The sequence below is a fragment of the Strix aluco genome, chromosome 13 (assembly GCF_031877795.1).
Source record: "Strix aluco isolate bStrAlu1 chromosome 13, bStrAlu1.hap1, whole genome shotgun sequence".
In the NCBI taxonomy this organism is placed as follows: domain Eukaryota; kingdom Metazoa; phylum Chordata; class Aves; order Strigiformes; family Strigidae; genus Strix; species Strix aluco.
Genome location: NC_133943.1, coordinates 10338229 through 10351106, shown reverse-complemented (window position 1 = coordinate 10351106; position 12878 = coordinate 10338229). Strand labels below are relative to the sequence as shown.

The following is a 12878-nucleotide window of genomic DNA, read 5'->3' as shown; positions in this document are numbered from 1 at the left end:
CGCCCGCCCTCGCCCTGGCCTGACGATGCCCGCGAGCCCTGCCGTGGCCCCCACCTCTGCGTTACCCACATCCCGAGGGAGCACCCAAACCCCCCTGCATGGCCGCAGCCCCCTGCCCGCCCTGGGTGCTGCTCAGGCACCCCCACAACCGCCAAGCCGGCACTGCCGGGCTGCCACGGCCGCGCTGTGAGGTCCGATCGCGGGAGACGAGTTCCAGCAAGGTGAGTCGGGGCCGGGGGAGCCGTGGCCACCACGGCCCTGCTCCCAGCGAGGTGGCGGGGCTGACCGGCAGCCGGGGCCGCTCTGCCCGGCCCTTGGCGGGAGCGGGCTGCCGGTGGCCGGTTTCCCCGGGATGGAGGGAGGAAGTCCTTCCGGCCGGGCCCCGGCAGAACAATGCGCCGTGTGTGCGGCCGCAGCGGGCGCCCTCCGCCCTGCCCACGGAGAGGAAGCGGCGACGAGGTCACGGCCCGCGTGGGGCTCCCCCGCCAGATGCCCACACCCCGTCGTCACCCCACTCGGCCTCAGGGCCCTGGCAGCGAGCGGGCACGGCTCTGCCCTGTAACCCCGCTCCCCTGCTCCTGGCACAGCCCCAGGGTGCAGCGGGGGGAGAGCGGGTGCTCTCGTCCCCGGTGTGGGTGCAAGCCCAAGGCGTCGGGGGGGGGGGGGGGGGAGGGGCGTGGTGGTGTCCCATGGGGACCACAACCACTGGCCTAGGGCACAGCAGACAAACAGCTGGTGACGTCCCCCCCTGACAGCAAAGGGCTGGGGGAGCCCTGACGCAGGGGGCCAAGTGCTCAGGCCAGGCTGGCAAGGGATCTGCTCAGGGGCAAGAGCAGCCCCCCAAGGTGTAGGGTGCCCCCAGGGCAGTCCTCTGTGTCCCCCCCGCCACCTCTGACCCTTGCTGTCCTCGGGGCCAGGCTGGCACCCCGGCCCAGCACAGCCATGGGTCCCACTGCCGCACCCCGGGGGCTGTTAAGGTCCCGTTAGCGGCTGAGCTGCCGTGGCCCCCGGAGGAGGCTGCGACTGGCACCGGGGGCATGGGGGGCTGGCACCCTCTCGCCACCCCCTGGGCAAGTGCATGGCCACCGGATGGGGGGATCCCGCGGCACCGCCCCACGGGGCATGGCGGGGCCGCCACCCCAACCGGACCGTGGGGCCTTGACCCGGGGATCCCCAGCCCCCACCCCCGGGGATGCCACGGCCCTCACGCCACCGGCAGCCCGCGGCCGTTCCCGGGGCGGGGCGGGAGGAGGGGGGGGATTCCCGTGGCGACGCCCCGTTCTCCGGTAGCCCTAGTTCGGCGGCGGGTCCCGGGGCGGGGGTGCGGGGGGGCCCCGCCGGCTCCCGGGTCCCTCCCCGAGCCGAGGGCGGGGCGGAGCGGCGGGGCGGGAGCCCGGGCGGGGCGGCGCGCGGCGGCGGCGCGGGAGCGCTCACCGGAGACAAAGGCAGCGCCGGGAGGCGGCGGCGGTGCCGCGCACCGGGCGCGCACCGGGCTCCCCCCCTCCCCGCCCCGCCGCTGCCGCCGCCACCCTATGGAGCCGCCGCCGCCCGCCGCCTGAGCCACGTGCGCCGCCGGTAACGGGAGCCGCGGAGGGAGCGGGCGCGGCGCCTCCGCCTGTTGCGTGGCGCGGAGGCGGCGGGACCGGGGCGGGGGCGCGCGGGGCCGCCGGCAACCGGGGGCCGGGGTGGAGGCGCGCGGCGCGGACCGGGGCGCGCGCGCGCCGCCGGGGGAGGAGGAGGAGGAGGAGGAGGCGGAGGAGGAGGAGGAGGGGGCTGCCGCGCCCGGCGCCGGGAGCGGGGAGGTCCCCGCCGGGGTGTCCCCCTCCCGCCGGAGGCACCGGGCGGGGATGCGATGCGGGCAGCGGGGCCCAGGCCGCGGCCGGGGGCAGCGGGGCGGCCCGGGGGTACCGGCGGGGCCCGGCTCGGCGGCTGCTCCCAGCCGGGCGGCGGGTCCGCTCCCCGCCCAGCGTGGGTGTCTCCCAGCCCGGCCCCGCGCCTCCCCCCGCCCGCACGTCCCCGGCTGCAAACGCCCCCGGGCGCCGCCAGCCAGCCCTGCCCCGGTTCCCGGTGTCCCCCCGGCCGTTACCCCGGTGCTCGTCCCATGGCCCTCCCCGCACGGTGCCCCCCCCCTCCCCGGGGATGCCCAGGCTGCCGGCGGGGATCCTGTTGCAGGCGGGGCCGGCGAGCTCAGCCTGCACCGAGCTGCCCTTTGCCGGGCGGCGGTGACGGCTTGGGGCGCCCCAGGAAGGGGCACCCCCTCCCCAGAGACCCCCATCCCGACGCTGCCCCTGCCCCCGCTTTTGTCTGCGCGACGGAGCGGCCCCGGCTGCCCGCCGGAGCGTGGCCCGGGCTCCCGGCCCCTTCCTCCCCCCATCCCTCCTTCCTTCCGGCTGGGCTCGGCCCTCCGGCCCCGCTGCCCCGCCAGCCCCCTCGGCACCCGGTGGCCCTGCCGTGGTCCCCTCGCCGGCAGCGCGGCCCTGCCCGGGACCCCGCACCCCTTCGCCGAGTGGAGGCACATGGGAGCGATGGTGCCTCCGTGGTCACCCTGCCCTCGGCCGCTGCCGCTCCGGCACTCGCCCTCCTTCCCGCTGGCGAGCCCTTTTCTCCCACACCACCACAATAATCCTCCTGACGGGTGCTTACGTGCCTGCCTGCGAGCACCCATGGGTGCTGCTCCCCCGTCACTGATGTGCACGGCCCCCCCCTGGCACGCACTATCCCTGTGTTCAGCTGGATGTGACCCCGCTGTCACCCAGCCTAAAGGCAGGGACCTGGCAGGGGTGACAGTTCCCATCGCCACCACCTGCATCACCGTGCCGAGGTGCCACCATTCCTGCGTCTCCCCGGTGGCTGCGAGGCCAGCGATGGCCGCGCTGCACGTGCTCCTGCGAGCGCCACGTGCCGCAGGCAGCCGCCGGCTCCGCGCGTCCCTCCTCTCCCCCCCCACGGGGCACCCTGCGGTGGGATGGTGCGGGGGGGCCGAGCTGCCTGGGCTCTACAGCTGATTTGGGGTGCGCTGGGTGGGCAGCAGTGGGGGGGGTGCCAGCGGATGCTCCGCGATGTTGAAGGTGTCGATGCCACAGGGCCGCAGCATCCATCTCCCGCCCTGGGGTGCCCGGCAGCGCCGTGACAGGGTGCTGGGGGTGGGGGGGTGCGGGTTTGCAGCCGTGGGTGCGACGGCGGGGGGCGCGCGTGGGGCCATGCACGGCTCCCCGCCGGCTGCGGGCGCCGCTGCGCATGTGGAGCGAGTCGCCATAGGAACGGGGCGGCCGCGTCCCCGCCACGCTCACGCTCGCGTCTGTCTCGTTGCAGGGCCCCCACCCCAGCGGCCCCCTCCCAGCGATGGGCAGCGGGACCCCGCCGGCCCCGTCCCCCCGCCGCCCGCCCTGCCGACCCCCTGCCCCGCCGCCCGCCCAGCGCACCCAGGCCTGACCCACCCGCTCCAGCCCCCCCCCCGGCTCCATGGCGAGGACGGACCCCTGACAGCGGGCGCCCCGTGGGCCTGAGGAAACGCCGCCGGGCACGACCCGGGGAGATGCCCTCGGCGGCCCTGACAGCATCGGGTCCTGCCCTGGCCCTGCCGCCGCCCTGAGCATCCCGTCCCCCACCCCGAGGGCAGGGAGAGGCAGGGGCCTCCCCCCGGGGCCGGCAGCCAAGATGGTGATGTCCCAGGGCACCTACACCTTCCTCACCTGCTTCGCGGGCTTCTGGCTCATCTGGGGGCTCATCGTGCTGCTGTGCTGCTTCTGCAGCTACCTGCGGCGGCGGGTGAAGCGGCAGCAGGAGGAGCGGCTGCGGGAGCAGAGCCTGCGCGCGCTGGAGCTGGAGCCGCTGCACTACGAGGGTTACGGGGGCAGCCCCCCCGGCATCGCCATTCCCCACCGCCTCCGCCTCGAGCCCCACCATCATCACCCCCACCACATCCCGCCCCCCCGGCCCTGGAGCTGCCGGCACGGTAAGGAGCAGGGAGGGGCTCTCTGCATCCCCGGAGCGTGTGTGCCACCCCCTTTCTTGGGAGGGGGGGATACGGCCCAAGAGCCGGGGTGCAGCGCTGATGGCAACGGGGGTCCGGGGGGGGGTTTTGCCTTGCAGAGTCGGACCTGTCAAAGCCGCCGTGCTACGAAGAGGCGCTGCTGATGGCGGAGCCCCCCCCGCCGTACAGCGAGGTGCTGATGGACACGCGGGGGCTCTACCGCAAAATCAACGCCCCTTTCCTGAGCCACGAGCGGCTGGAGAAGCAGGAGCAGCCCCCCAGCTACAAACCCCTTTTCCTGGACGCCGGCTACGGTTCGGCGCTGCACCTGCCCCGCTCGGCCAGCCCCGGCCCTGCCTGCCCGGACCTCTACCTGCAGGCAGAGTGCTCCCCCCGCATGTTTCCCAGCTGGACGGACTCGGAGCTCAGCAGCAGGGACACCTACGAGCCGGGACCCTGGCACCTCCCGGTCTCCATGCCCCTCTTCGGCAGGACTACCGCTGTCTAACGGCGGCCCCGGGGGACCCCCGGACCTCACCGCCGGTACCCCTCCGGCACCGGGGTGAGGGGGGTGGTTTCGGTTGCCCGCGTCACCCCGGGGACGCCCGCCCCGGCGCGGGCCATCGCCGCCGGTGCGGAAGGGGCTGGTTCCCCGTCTGGCCCCCGCCGGCCCCCCCATGGCCGGGGGCGCTGGGGACCCGGACTCTGCTCTGTTTCTTAAATTTTTTGTTTGTTACAGTTTGAGAATAAAAGTTTGTGGCTCAGGTTCGCCTCCCGGCGGGCTGGCGTCATGGGAACTCCCCCGAGGTGGCGGCAGGACCCCCCTCCCCAGCCCCTGGCCTCCCTGGCCCCCCCTCAGCAGGCTGCAGCCCCTGTGGGAGTCGCTTTATTTATTAACAGACATGAGCACACCGCCGGTACAGAACTTGTGCTTTCCAAAAACAGTTACCGTAGGGGGGGGAAGAAGGGCCAAGCAGGGGCCAAGCGGGGGGGGAGGGAGGGGGGGGGGTCCCGGCAAGGAAGGAGTGGGGGGAGGGTAAAAGCCCCACACCAGCTCCCTGCCGGGGTTTGGGGGGGGCGCCGCTGGCCGCAGCCTCGCCTCGGTCAGGTCACTTTATTGCCATATTCATTTATTATTATTATCCTTTTTTTTTTTTGAACTCGTGCAAAGTACTGGGGGGCTCCCGGGGGGGCACGAAGAGAACGAGGACCCTGTCCCACAGCCGGGCAGGGGATGCGAGCGTGTATGTGTCCCCCCCCCCGAAAGGGCTCTGGGGCAGCGAGGGGGGGACTGCTAAGGGGGGGGCTGGGGGGCTGACACGGCTCCTACCGACAACTTAAAAAAGAGAGGAGGCAGAGAGGAGGCTCTAAAAGATGCCCCAGAGCGGGGGCGCAGCGGGGTGGCCCCCACCCAGAGGCCTCATCCTGCAGGGCCCCGGCAGGGTGAGGGGGGGACCCGGCCCCCGGCTGTGGCCCCCTCACGCCCTGCGCTGGCCGGGGTGGGCTGCCTGCGCCGGCAGCGGGGCCCGGACTTACAGGCCCCCCCCGAAGCTCTCCTCTTCCTCGGGCAGGGGGTCTGCATCCCAGCATGTGATGTCGATCTCTGGGGCACAGGGAGGGGGGGGTCAGGGCAGTGGGGGTGTCCCACAGAGGGACAGACACACACACACACACACACACACCCTCCCCCTCACCATCCCCACTCACCTGGGGGCTTGTTGTAGAAGATGGGCTGGGGGGCTTTGGCCGACGGCTCCTCGGTGGGGGGCACCTCCTCCTCCTGGGACTGGCTGAAGTAGCCCTCGCTGGCCTGAGATGGGGGGGGGGCAGGTGGTAAGGACCGCCCCCCCCCAGCCACCTCATCACCCCCCCAACTCCACCCCCCCCCCCCCGAAGATGCTCACCTGCTCCCCACGACCTGGCGTCCCATCTTTGGGGGCCATCTCCCCGTTGGTGATAGGGGGGGTCTCTCGGCCCGGGGTGTCCTCCTGGGGGGCACGCTGGCAGCCGAGCCCCCGGGGGTGGGGGTCCCCCCCACTGGCTGCCTCCTCCTCCTGCTCCGCATCACAGAAGGTGGCAGGGGGCTCAGGCAGCTCGTCCAGGCTCAGCAGGGCCCCCTCGTCGGGCAGTGTGGCCGGGGTGCCCTCAGGAACAGGGGGTGGCAGGCAGGGGCCAGGCAGCAGGGGGGGTCGCCCCGTCACTCTGCCACAGGTCGATGAGGCTCTCGGGGTTGGAGGCCCCCCCGGGCTGGGGCTCAGCAGCTGCGGGTGGTGGGGAGGGCTCGGCGGGTTCCAGGGTCACCAGGTCCCCCAGGGCGTCACCCCCCGTTGTCCACACTGGCCTGGGGCTGGGCTCGTCCCCGGGGGGCTCGGTGGCCTTGTCCTCGGGCCCTGGGAACGGCCAGTGCTGCTCGGAGGTGGCCGGCCCGGCCTCCTGGGCGCTGGGGCTGGGGGAGTCTGCAAGGGGGGGGATGGCAGTCAGTGGGGACAGAACCCCCTTGTCCTGAGCTGGGGGACACCCAGGGACAGGGCTGCAGCTGGTGGGGGATGGGGGGGGGGGGGGGGCATCCTTTGGGCTGGGCACAGCGAGGAGATGCTGCGGGGAGGGGATGGGTGGGAGTGGCTGGGCAGGGAGCAGACTGATGGCACACACCAGGGGACTGGGGGACATGGAGGTGGGGGATAAGGTGAGATCACCTTGTGGGGGGACACCAGGTCCTGCTGGGGTGGGGGGAGTAGCTGGGAGGCACAGGGGGATGTGGAGGGCCCGGGGAGGGGGCCTGCACTGGGAAGATGCAGAAGGGAAGCTGGGATGCACCAGAGGATGGAAAGGGGCCAGTGGGGACACAGCAGGGACACATGGGGACTGCAGCAGAGCTGGCAGGGATGCACTGGGGCTGCAGCGGGACGGTGGGGGTGCACGGAGGGAGGGAAGCAACAACACTGGCAGGGACATACTGGGGGATGGCGCAGATAGGGCAGAGTCACACTGGGGGATGCAGCAGAGACAGGGGCTGCACTGGGGGGATGCTGCAGAGATGGGGGGCATGTACAGAGCAGGGGGGGTGCACTGGTGCTGGTGGAGATGCACTGGCTGGGGCAATGCACTGGAGATGGGGGGGATGCAGGGGGGGTGCAGCAGAGACAGCAGGGGTGCACTGGTGTTAGAAAATGCACTGGAGACAGCGAGGATGCAATAATGACGGCGGGGCTGCGCTGGGGGGATGCAGCAGAGGCGGCGGGGATGCACCGACGCAGAGCAGCGGATACGGCGGGGATGTGCTGGGGGACACAGCGGAGACGGCGGGGGCTGCACCGAGGGATGCAGACGGGACAGCACAGATGCAACTGAGCGATGCAAGGGAGGTTGGCAGGGCTGCGGCACCAGGGCTGCAGCGGGAGATGCAGAGGAGTTGAGGGGGCTGCGGGGGAGGGGGAATGCGTTGCAGGGAACCACGGGGATGTGCCCGGGCAGCCCCAGGCAGGGGCCGGCAGCGCCAGCCCTGCGCCCACCTTTGGGCGTTGCCGGCGTCTCGTCACCCGACGCGCGGGTGCCCGGCTCGCCCAGCGGCGTGGCGGCCGGGCTGGACTCGCAGGGGCTGCAGCCCGCTGCTGAGGCCTTGCGGTAGGCGTCCGACTGGCTGCCTGCGGACAAGGGAGAGGGGGTGGCGTGGGGGGGGCTGCCCACATGGAGGGGGGACCAGCACCCCAGCACCGCCCCTGCTCCTGCCCCACGCCAACCCGGCCATGAGCTGTCAAATGCACGTCACCATGTACCTGCCACCACGTCATCCCCCCCCTGCGGTGGCAGGGCAGAGGCACCCATGGGTGCAGCAACCACCATGCCCCCCTCCGGACATCCCACCAGTCCCACACAGCCGCAGCCCCCACATCTGCCAGGTACGGGGACTGGCAGCCCCATAGCCGCCGTGGTGCACGTGGCCCTGCCCACACATCGCCCAGCTGGGCCCTGGCACAGCCTCGCCTCTGCAGGCACAGCTCCGTGCCCTGCTACCCATGGCTGGGGGCAGGGGGCAAAGCCCCACATGGGCCCACGCACCATCTGGCCCCTTCTGCCCCACAGGCACAGCCCCACGCAATCCTGGGCAGAGTCTTTTCCATCCCACGCTGCCCCACGGGCACAGTCCTGTGTGGTCCAGGGCACAGCCTGCCCTGTCCCCCTCTGGCCCATGGGCACAGCCTGCTCCATCCACCTCTACCCTGTGAGCAGAGCTGCCCTGTGGCCCCTCTGTCCCACGGGCACAGCCTGCTCCACCCCATGGCAGAGCATCATCTCCCCAGGCACACCTCTGCCCTGTGCCCGTCTGTCCCATGGGCACAGTCTGCCCAGTGCCCCCTCCCCATACCACGGGCACAACCTGCTGCATCCCCCACCCCATGGGGCGAGCCCCAGCCAGGGTGTGCGGGGTGCCCGTGGGAGCGGGTACAGTCCCCGCCTGGGTGTCCGGCCCCCTCGGGGTGCCTGCGTGAGGGGCGCTGCCTCTGCTGTCAGTCCAGTGTGCCGTGGGGCTGGGGTGGGCTGTGGGCGGCCGCCCGCAGCTTGGCCCTCCCAGAGCTGTGCACTTGGGGGCTCCCAGCTACCTACATGGGAAGAAAGAGGAGAGATTTGGGGTGCGGTGGCAGGTGATATAGGGGAAGGGGGTCCGTGGGGGGGAGGAGGAGGAGGAGGAGGAAGAAGGCGGCCCACTGTCAGCTGTCTTTATGAAAGGACAGTGCAGACGACCTGCTGAGAGAAAGACAGACAGACGGACGGACGGAGAGAGAGAGAGCAAAGAGATGGGTCAGTCCCTGCTCAGCGCAGCCATGGCGGGGCCAGGGCACCGGGGCACCGGGATGGGAGGATGGAGGGATGGGAGGCACCACCAACAGTGGGGCGGGAGGATGGTGAGACAAGAAGATGGAAAGACAGCAGGACAGAAGGATGGGAGGCAGTGCTGCATGGCCAGGTGGGGAGAGAGGCCAGGACACGGCCATGGGACCAACTATCTGCTCAGGCACAGCACAGCCCCACAGCACGAACCCACAGCACAAACCCACGGCACAACTCACGGCACAACCCACGGCACGGCCCCACGGCACGGCCACAACACACAGCCCACGGCACGACCCACGGCACAGCCCCACAGCATCGCCCCGAGGCACAACTCCACAGCACAGCCCCACGGCACAGCCCATGGCATGACCCATGGCATGACCCCACAGCAACAACACACACTGCAGGCCCCCCCCACCCCGGCACAGCCCCTCCAGCACAGCACCCCAGCACAACCCCCCGCACAGCCTCGTGACATGGCCCCACAGCCGGAGGCGGCAACAGGACAGCCAGCCCCTGCCCTCGAGCCACAAAAAGTCCCAGGGCTGGACCCCGGACTGTGGGGCAGCCCAGCCTCCCCACGGGGCACCCCCTGCCAGCTGGGAGCACGTCGGGTGCCCCACTCCCTCCTGCCCCTTTTATCTTCCCCCGTGGGATGAGTTTCCTCCCCAAGCCACACCCGGACCTCCAGTTGCACCCCTCCCCGCCGCACCGACCACACTGCCACGCCGGCTGCCGGCGCGGTGCCGTGACAGGTGAGCGGATGGCACCCAGCAGGGAGCAGGATGAGCCCCCCCGCCTTGCTGAAGACACCCCGGCATCCAGCCCCTGCCAAGCTGGCCCAGCTGCAGGGGCCACATGAGGTGCGGTGGCAGTGGCAGTGATGGTGGCACAGCAGAGCGGGACGATCCTCTGCTGTCCTCGTGCCCCCGGCACCCACAACCGCGGCACCGGGGATGACGGAGGGGACATTACAGCCCTGGTCTCCCCAGCTCCTGCTGCAACCTGCAGAGAGCCCCAGCAGCACCGCACTCACCTGCTCCGCAGCCCCCCCCCGACCTCTCTGTGCCCTCCCCGGTGCCCTCAGCCCACCCAACCCCTCACCTGTCCTGTGGCTGCCTGGTGAGACGGCGTCACCACTGCCCGATGCCACCCGCTCCTGCTGCTTGAAGAAGTCCCGGGGGTTGTCGGGCCGTTGAGCGATGATGGCAGCAGCCTCCTGCAGGGATGGGGGAGGCTGAGACCCACCACCCCAGTGGCATGGGGCTGCAGGACCACCCCCCCATGCACCCCCCCACTGGGTCCCCATCCAGCTGTGGGCACCGCTGGCTGGGCAGCAAGGACAGGCACCGGGCACGGCCACCATCGCATTCACCTCCACTTCTGACTCCGATTTCCTGAGCTGCTGCCTGTCGTCCTCCTCTTGCTGCTCCCCCTGGGAAGAGATGTGGTGTCATCCCCCAGCCCCAGGACGTCCTGGGGACCTGGCTAGGAAAAGCCCTTCCCCGGGGGTGATGCCGGGTGGCAGCTCCGGCTCCAACCCCAGCCCCACGCCCACCGCAGCACTTACGAAGATGGACTGCTCCTTCAGGCGCTGCCGGGCCTCCTCCGCCTCCATGCTCTGCTGCTTCCTCCTGTGACGGGGGCACGGGAGAGGGGCTGGGCACCGGCTCCTGCCAGTCCCTACCCCAACCCCATCCCATGAACGAACACCCATGCGCCCACCCAGACGCTCACAGCACGTGCACAGCCATCCCGGACAGGCACATCCTCGCACACGAGCCCCACCCCGGCCCCCGCCGTGCCTGTGCTCCTCGATCTGCTCCTCGCGCTCCCGGTAGCGCCGCTCCCGCTCCTCCTGCTCCAGCCGCTCCTGCTCCATCCGCTCCTGCTCGAACCGCAGCCGGGCGTCCAGGGCCCGCTCCTCCTCCTTACGCAATTCCTCCTCTTTCTGGGGTGGGAGGATATGAAGGACGGGGCTGCCCATCAGCCCGCCAGCGGCTCACCCTGCTCCCCACGAGCTACCGGCTGCCCTCACCCCATACCCCACCTTGGCCTGTTCCCAGAACTGCTCCCGGTTGAGCCGCTTCATCTCCACGGTGGCGTCGGTTTTCTGGTAAGTGGTGCCCTGGGACGGAGGAGAGGCAGGGGGGGCGGAGGGGCTGGGATCAGTGAGGGGGAATAACAGTAAGCGGCACACGGGGTGACGGGCTGCGGCAGACAGGAGCCCCGGGCGGGAGGGATGCCCCGCGCCCGCCGCCATCATCGCCATCACCACCACGGGGACATTACCACGGGCTCGGTGTTCTCGTCCTCCCGCAGCCGCAGGCGGTGCAGCACCGGGCTGGAGACGCGGGCCAGCCCGTTGGAGAGCCGCTGTCCGATGGCCCCTGGGTCGATGTCCTCCACGCTGCTGGCGTTGACGATGACGTCCACGCCCTGGGTAGGGAGCAATCAGCCATCAGGGACCAGGGTCGGTGTCCCGGTGGCATTGTCCCCCTCCCCGGCATTACCCACCTGGAAGAATTCAGCGATCTTGGCCACGTGGCTGGCGCAGGCACATTTGCGGGCGTCCGGCACGTCCTCGCCCACCTGTGGCAGCCAGGGAGGGGCTGAGCCGGGGAGGGGTGGCAGGGTGACCCCCACCCCGCTGACCACCCCCGGGCAGAGGGACCATGGGGCACCCTCACCCCCCGCCCCCGCCCCCGGCGGGCTTCTCCCTTGCACGCAGGGGCACGGCAGCCCTCCCCCAGCATGGCCCCCCCCACTCACCCAGTTGACCAGGACATATTTGGGGAGCACAGCCTGGGGGTCTTTGACGCTGCAGAAGCCGTACATCACCTTCTGGATCTCAAAGTGGCCGGAGAGCTCCAGCAAACCTCCGCCTGGCACAGCACCGTCAGCCCACGTCCACCCAGCACTGGGATGGGTGCTGGGGAAAACGCTGGCAGAGCCGAGCCAGCTGCGGGGACAGAGGATCTTACCTCCCGATGCTGCCAGCTTCAGGTCATCGGAGCCATCCTCGTACGTGTAGAGGGCCCTGGGGAGACAGCATGGGTGAGCCACGGCCAGGAGGAGTGCAGGGTGGACCCCCCTTCCCCATCCTGCTAACACTGAGGTCAGGGCAGGTCCTAGGGGACCAGTCAGGTGTCCCCAAGCTGCCACACAGCCGCCACAACTCCATCACCACTGTGAAGGGCCAGGCTGCCAGGCAGAGCAGGCAGGACTTCAGGCAGTCCCACCCTGCTGGCTGGCAGCCATGGGGCAGGATCCCAAGGTCAGGGACAGACGGGTCACTTGGGCACAGGAACCAGCTGGCTGCTGTGCTGCAGGCCGTCACAGCCTCGTAGTTCCTTGCACACCCATCCCTGTCCCTCCTCGACCCTGTCGGTTACCGACCAACTTTGGGGACAGCCCTGCGTCCCAGCAGGGAACTCGGGGCTGCTCACGTGCCCGGCTGCGTGAGCCGCCAGCCCGGCAGGCACCAGGCCGGGGGAGGACGCCGGAGCACCAGCAGCAGCAAATCAATGTGCCGCCGGGGTGTGATGGGGCCGTCATGGAGACTGTTCCTTGGAAACCATTCCCAGCCGATGGGAAACCCCCTCTCGCTCCCACCGCGCCCCAGCCAGCCCCCCCGGGGCTCCGCGGGGACCCCCGCCAGCCTGCACCTCCCCAGAGGCGTGCAGCCAGCTATGGGGTGGGGGGGGTGGGGGGGGAGGACGCATGCCAAATCGGTCCAGGGCGGGTGGGCGAGGGGATGGATGTTGCTAGGCAACCAGCATCCTCCATCGCCATGGCAACCCCCCCCCATCCCAGCTGGGATGCAGCTCGCCCCGATGACGAGGTGATTAGTGGAGGGGAGCGGGGGAGGCAGGCAGGCAGCGGGGACCTGCTGGGGCCTGGCAGGCACCCAAACCTGCCTGCCACCCGTCACACGCTGCACCCGGAAAGCCGGGGCCGCCCGTGCTGGACGCTCCCCCCCCCATCCCTGCACCAGGGTGGGCAGGCGGCTCTGCCGATCGGCATTCGGCTGGCGGCGCCCGTGCAGTGCTTGCCAGAGAGCCAAAATCCC

The 12878-nt window shown here is 71.2% G+C and overlaps 2 protein-coding genes across 2 annotated transcripts in view; one reads left to right on the top strand and one right to left on the bottom strand.

Annotated features, from left to right (window-relative positions):
• Nucleotides 1–1448: 1448 nt before the first annotated feature.
• Nucleotides 1449–4737, top strand: PRR7 (proline rich 7, synaptic). Its single transcript, XM_074838467.1, has 3 exons — nucleotides 1449–1575; nucleotides 3313–3955; nucleotides 4093–4737. Exons 2-3 carry the CDS (start codon nucleotides 3658–3660, stop codon nucleotides 4479–4481), a joined length of 687 nt encoding a protein of 228 aa, XP_074694568.1. The 5' UTR covers nucleotides 1449–1575; nucleotides 3313–3657; the 3' UTR covers nucleotides 4482–4737.
• Nucleotides 4738–4846: 109 nt separating this feature from the next.
• DBN1 (drebrin 1) overlaps nucleotides 4847–12878 on the bottom strand; it is a 12059-nt gene continuing 4027 nt past the window's right edge. Inside the window, 15 exon segments of the mRNA XM_074838231.1 lie at nucleotides 4847–5576; nucleotides 5681–5783; nucleotides 5878–6120; nucleotides 6122–6429; nucleotides 7486–7617; nucleotides 8579–8716; nucleotides 9911–10025; nucleotides 10182–10241; nucleotides 10377–10440; nucleotides 10612–10757; nucleotides 10857–10934; nucleotides 11099–11245; nucleotides 11324–11398; nucleotides 11579–11691; nucleotides 11791–11846. Of these exon segments, the coding sequence (XP_074694332.1) occupies nucleotides 5506–5576; nucleotides 5681–5783; nucleotides 5878–6120; nucleotides 6122–6429; nucleotides 7486–7617; nucleotides 8579–8716; nucleotides 9911–10025; nucleotides 10182–10241; nucleotides 10377–10440; nucleotides 10612–10757; nucleotides 10857–10934; nucleotides 11099–11245; nucleotides 11324–11398; nucleotides 11579–11691; nucleotides 11791–11846 (1849 nt within the window). The 3' untranslated portion in view covers nucleotides 4847–5505.

Coding starts and splice junctions, on each gene's coding strand:
- PRR7 (XM_074838467.1), top strand. CDS start 3,658: ATGGTGATGTCCCAGGGCACCTACACCTTCCTCACCTGCTTCGCGGGC. Junction 3,956..4,092: donor GCCCTGGAGCTGCCGGCACG/GTAAGGAGCAGG, acceptor TTTGCCTTGCAG/AGTCGGACCTGTCAAAGCCG.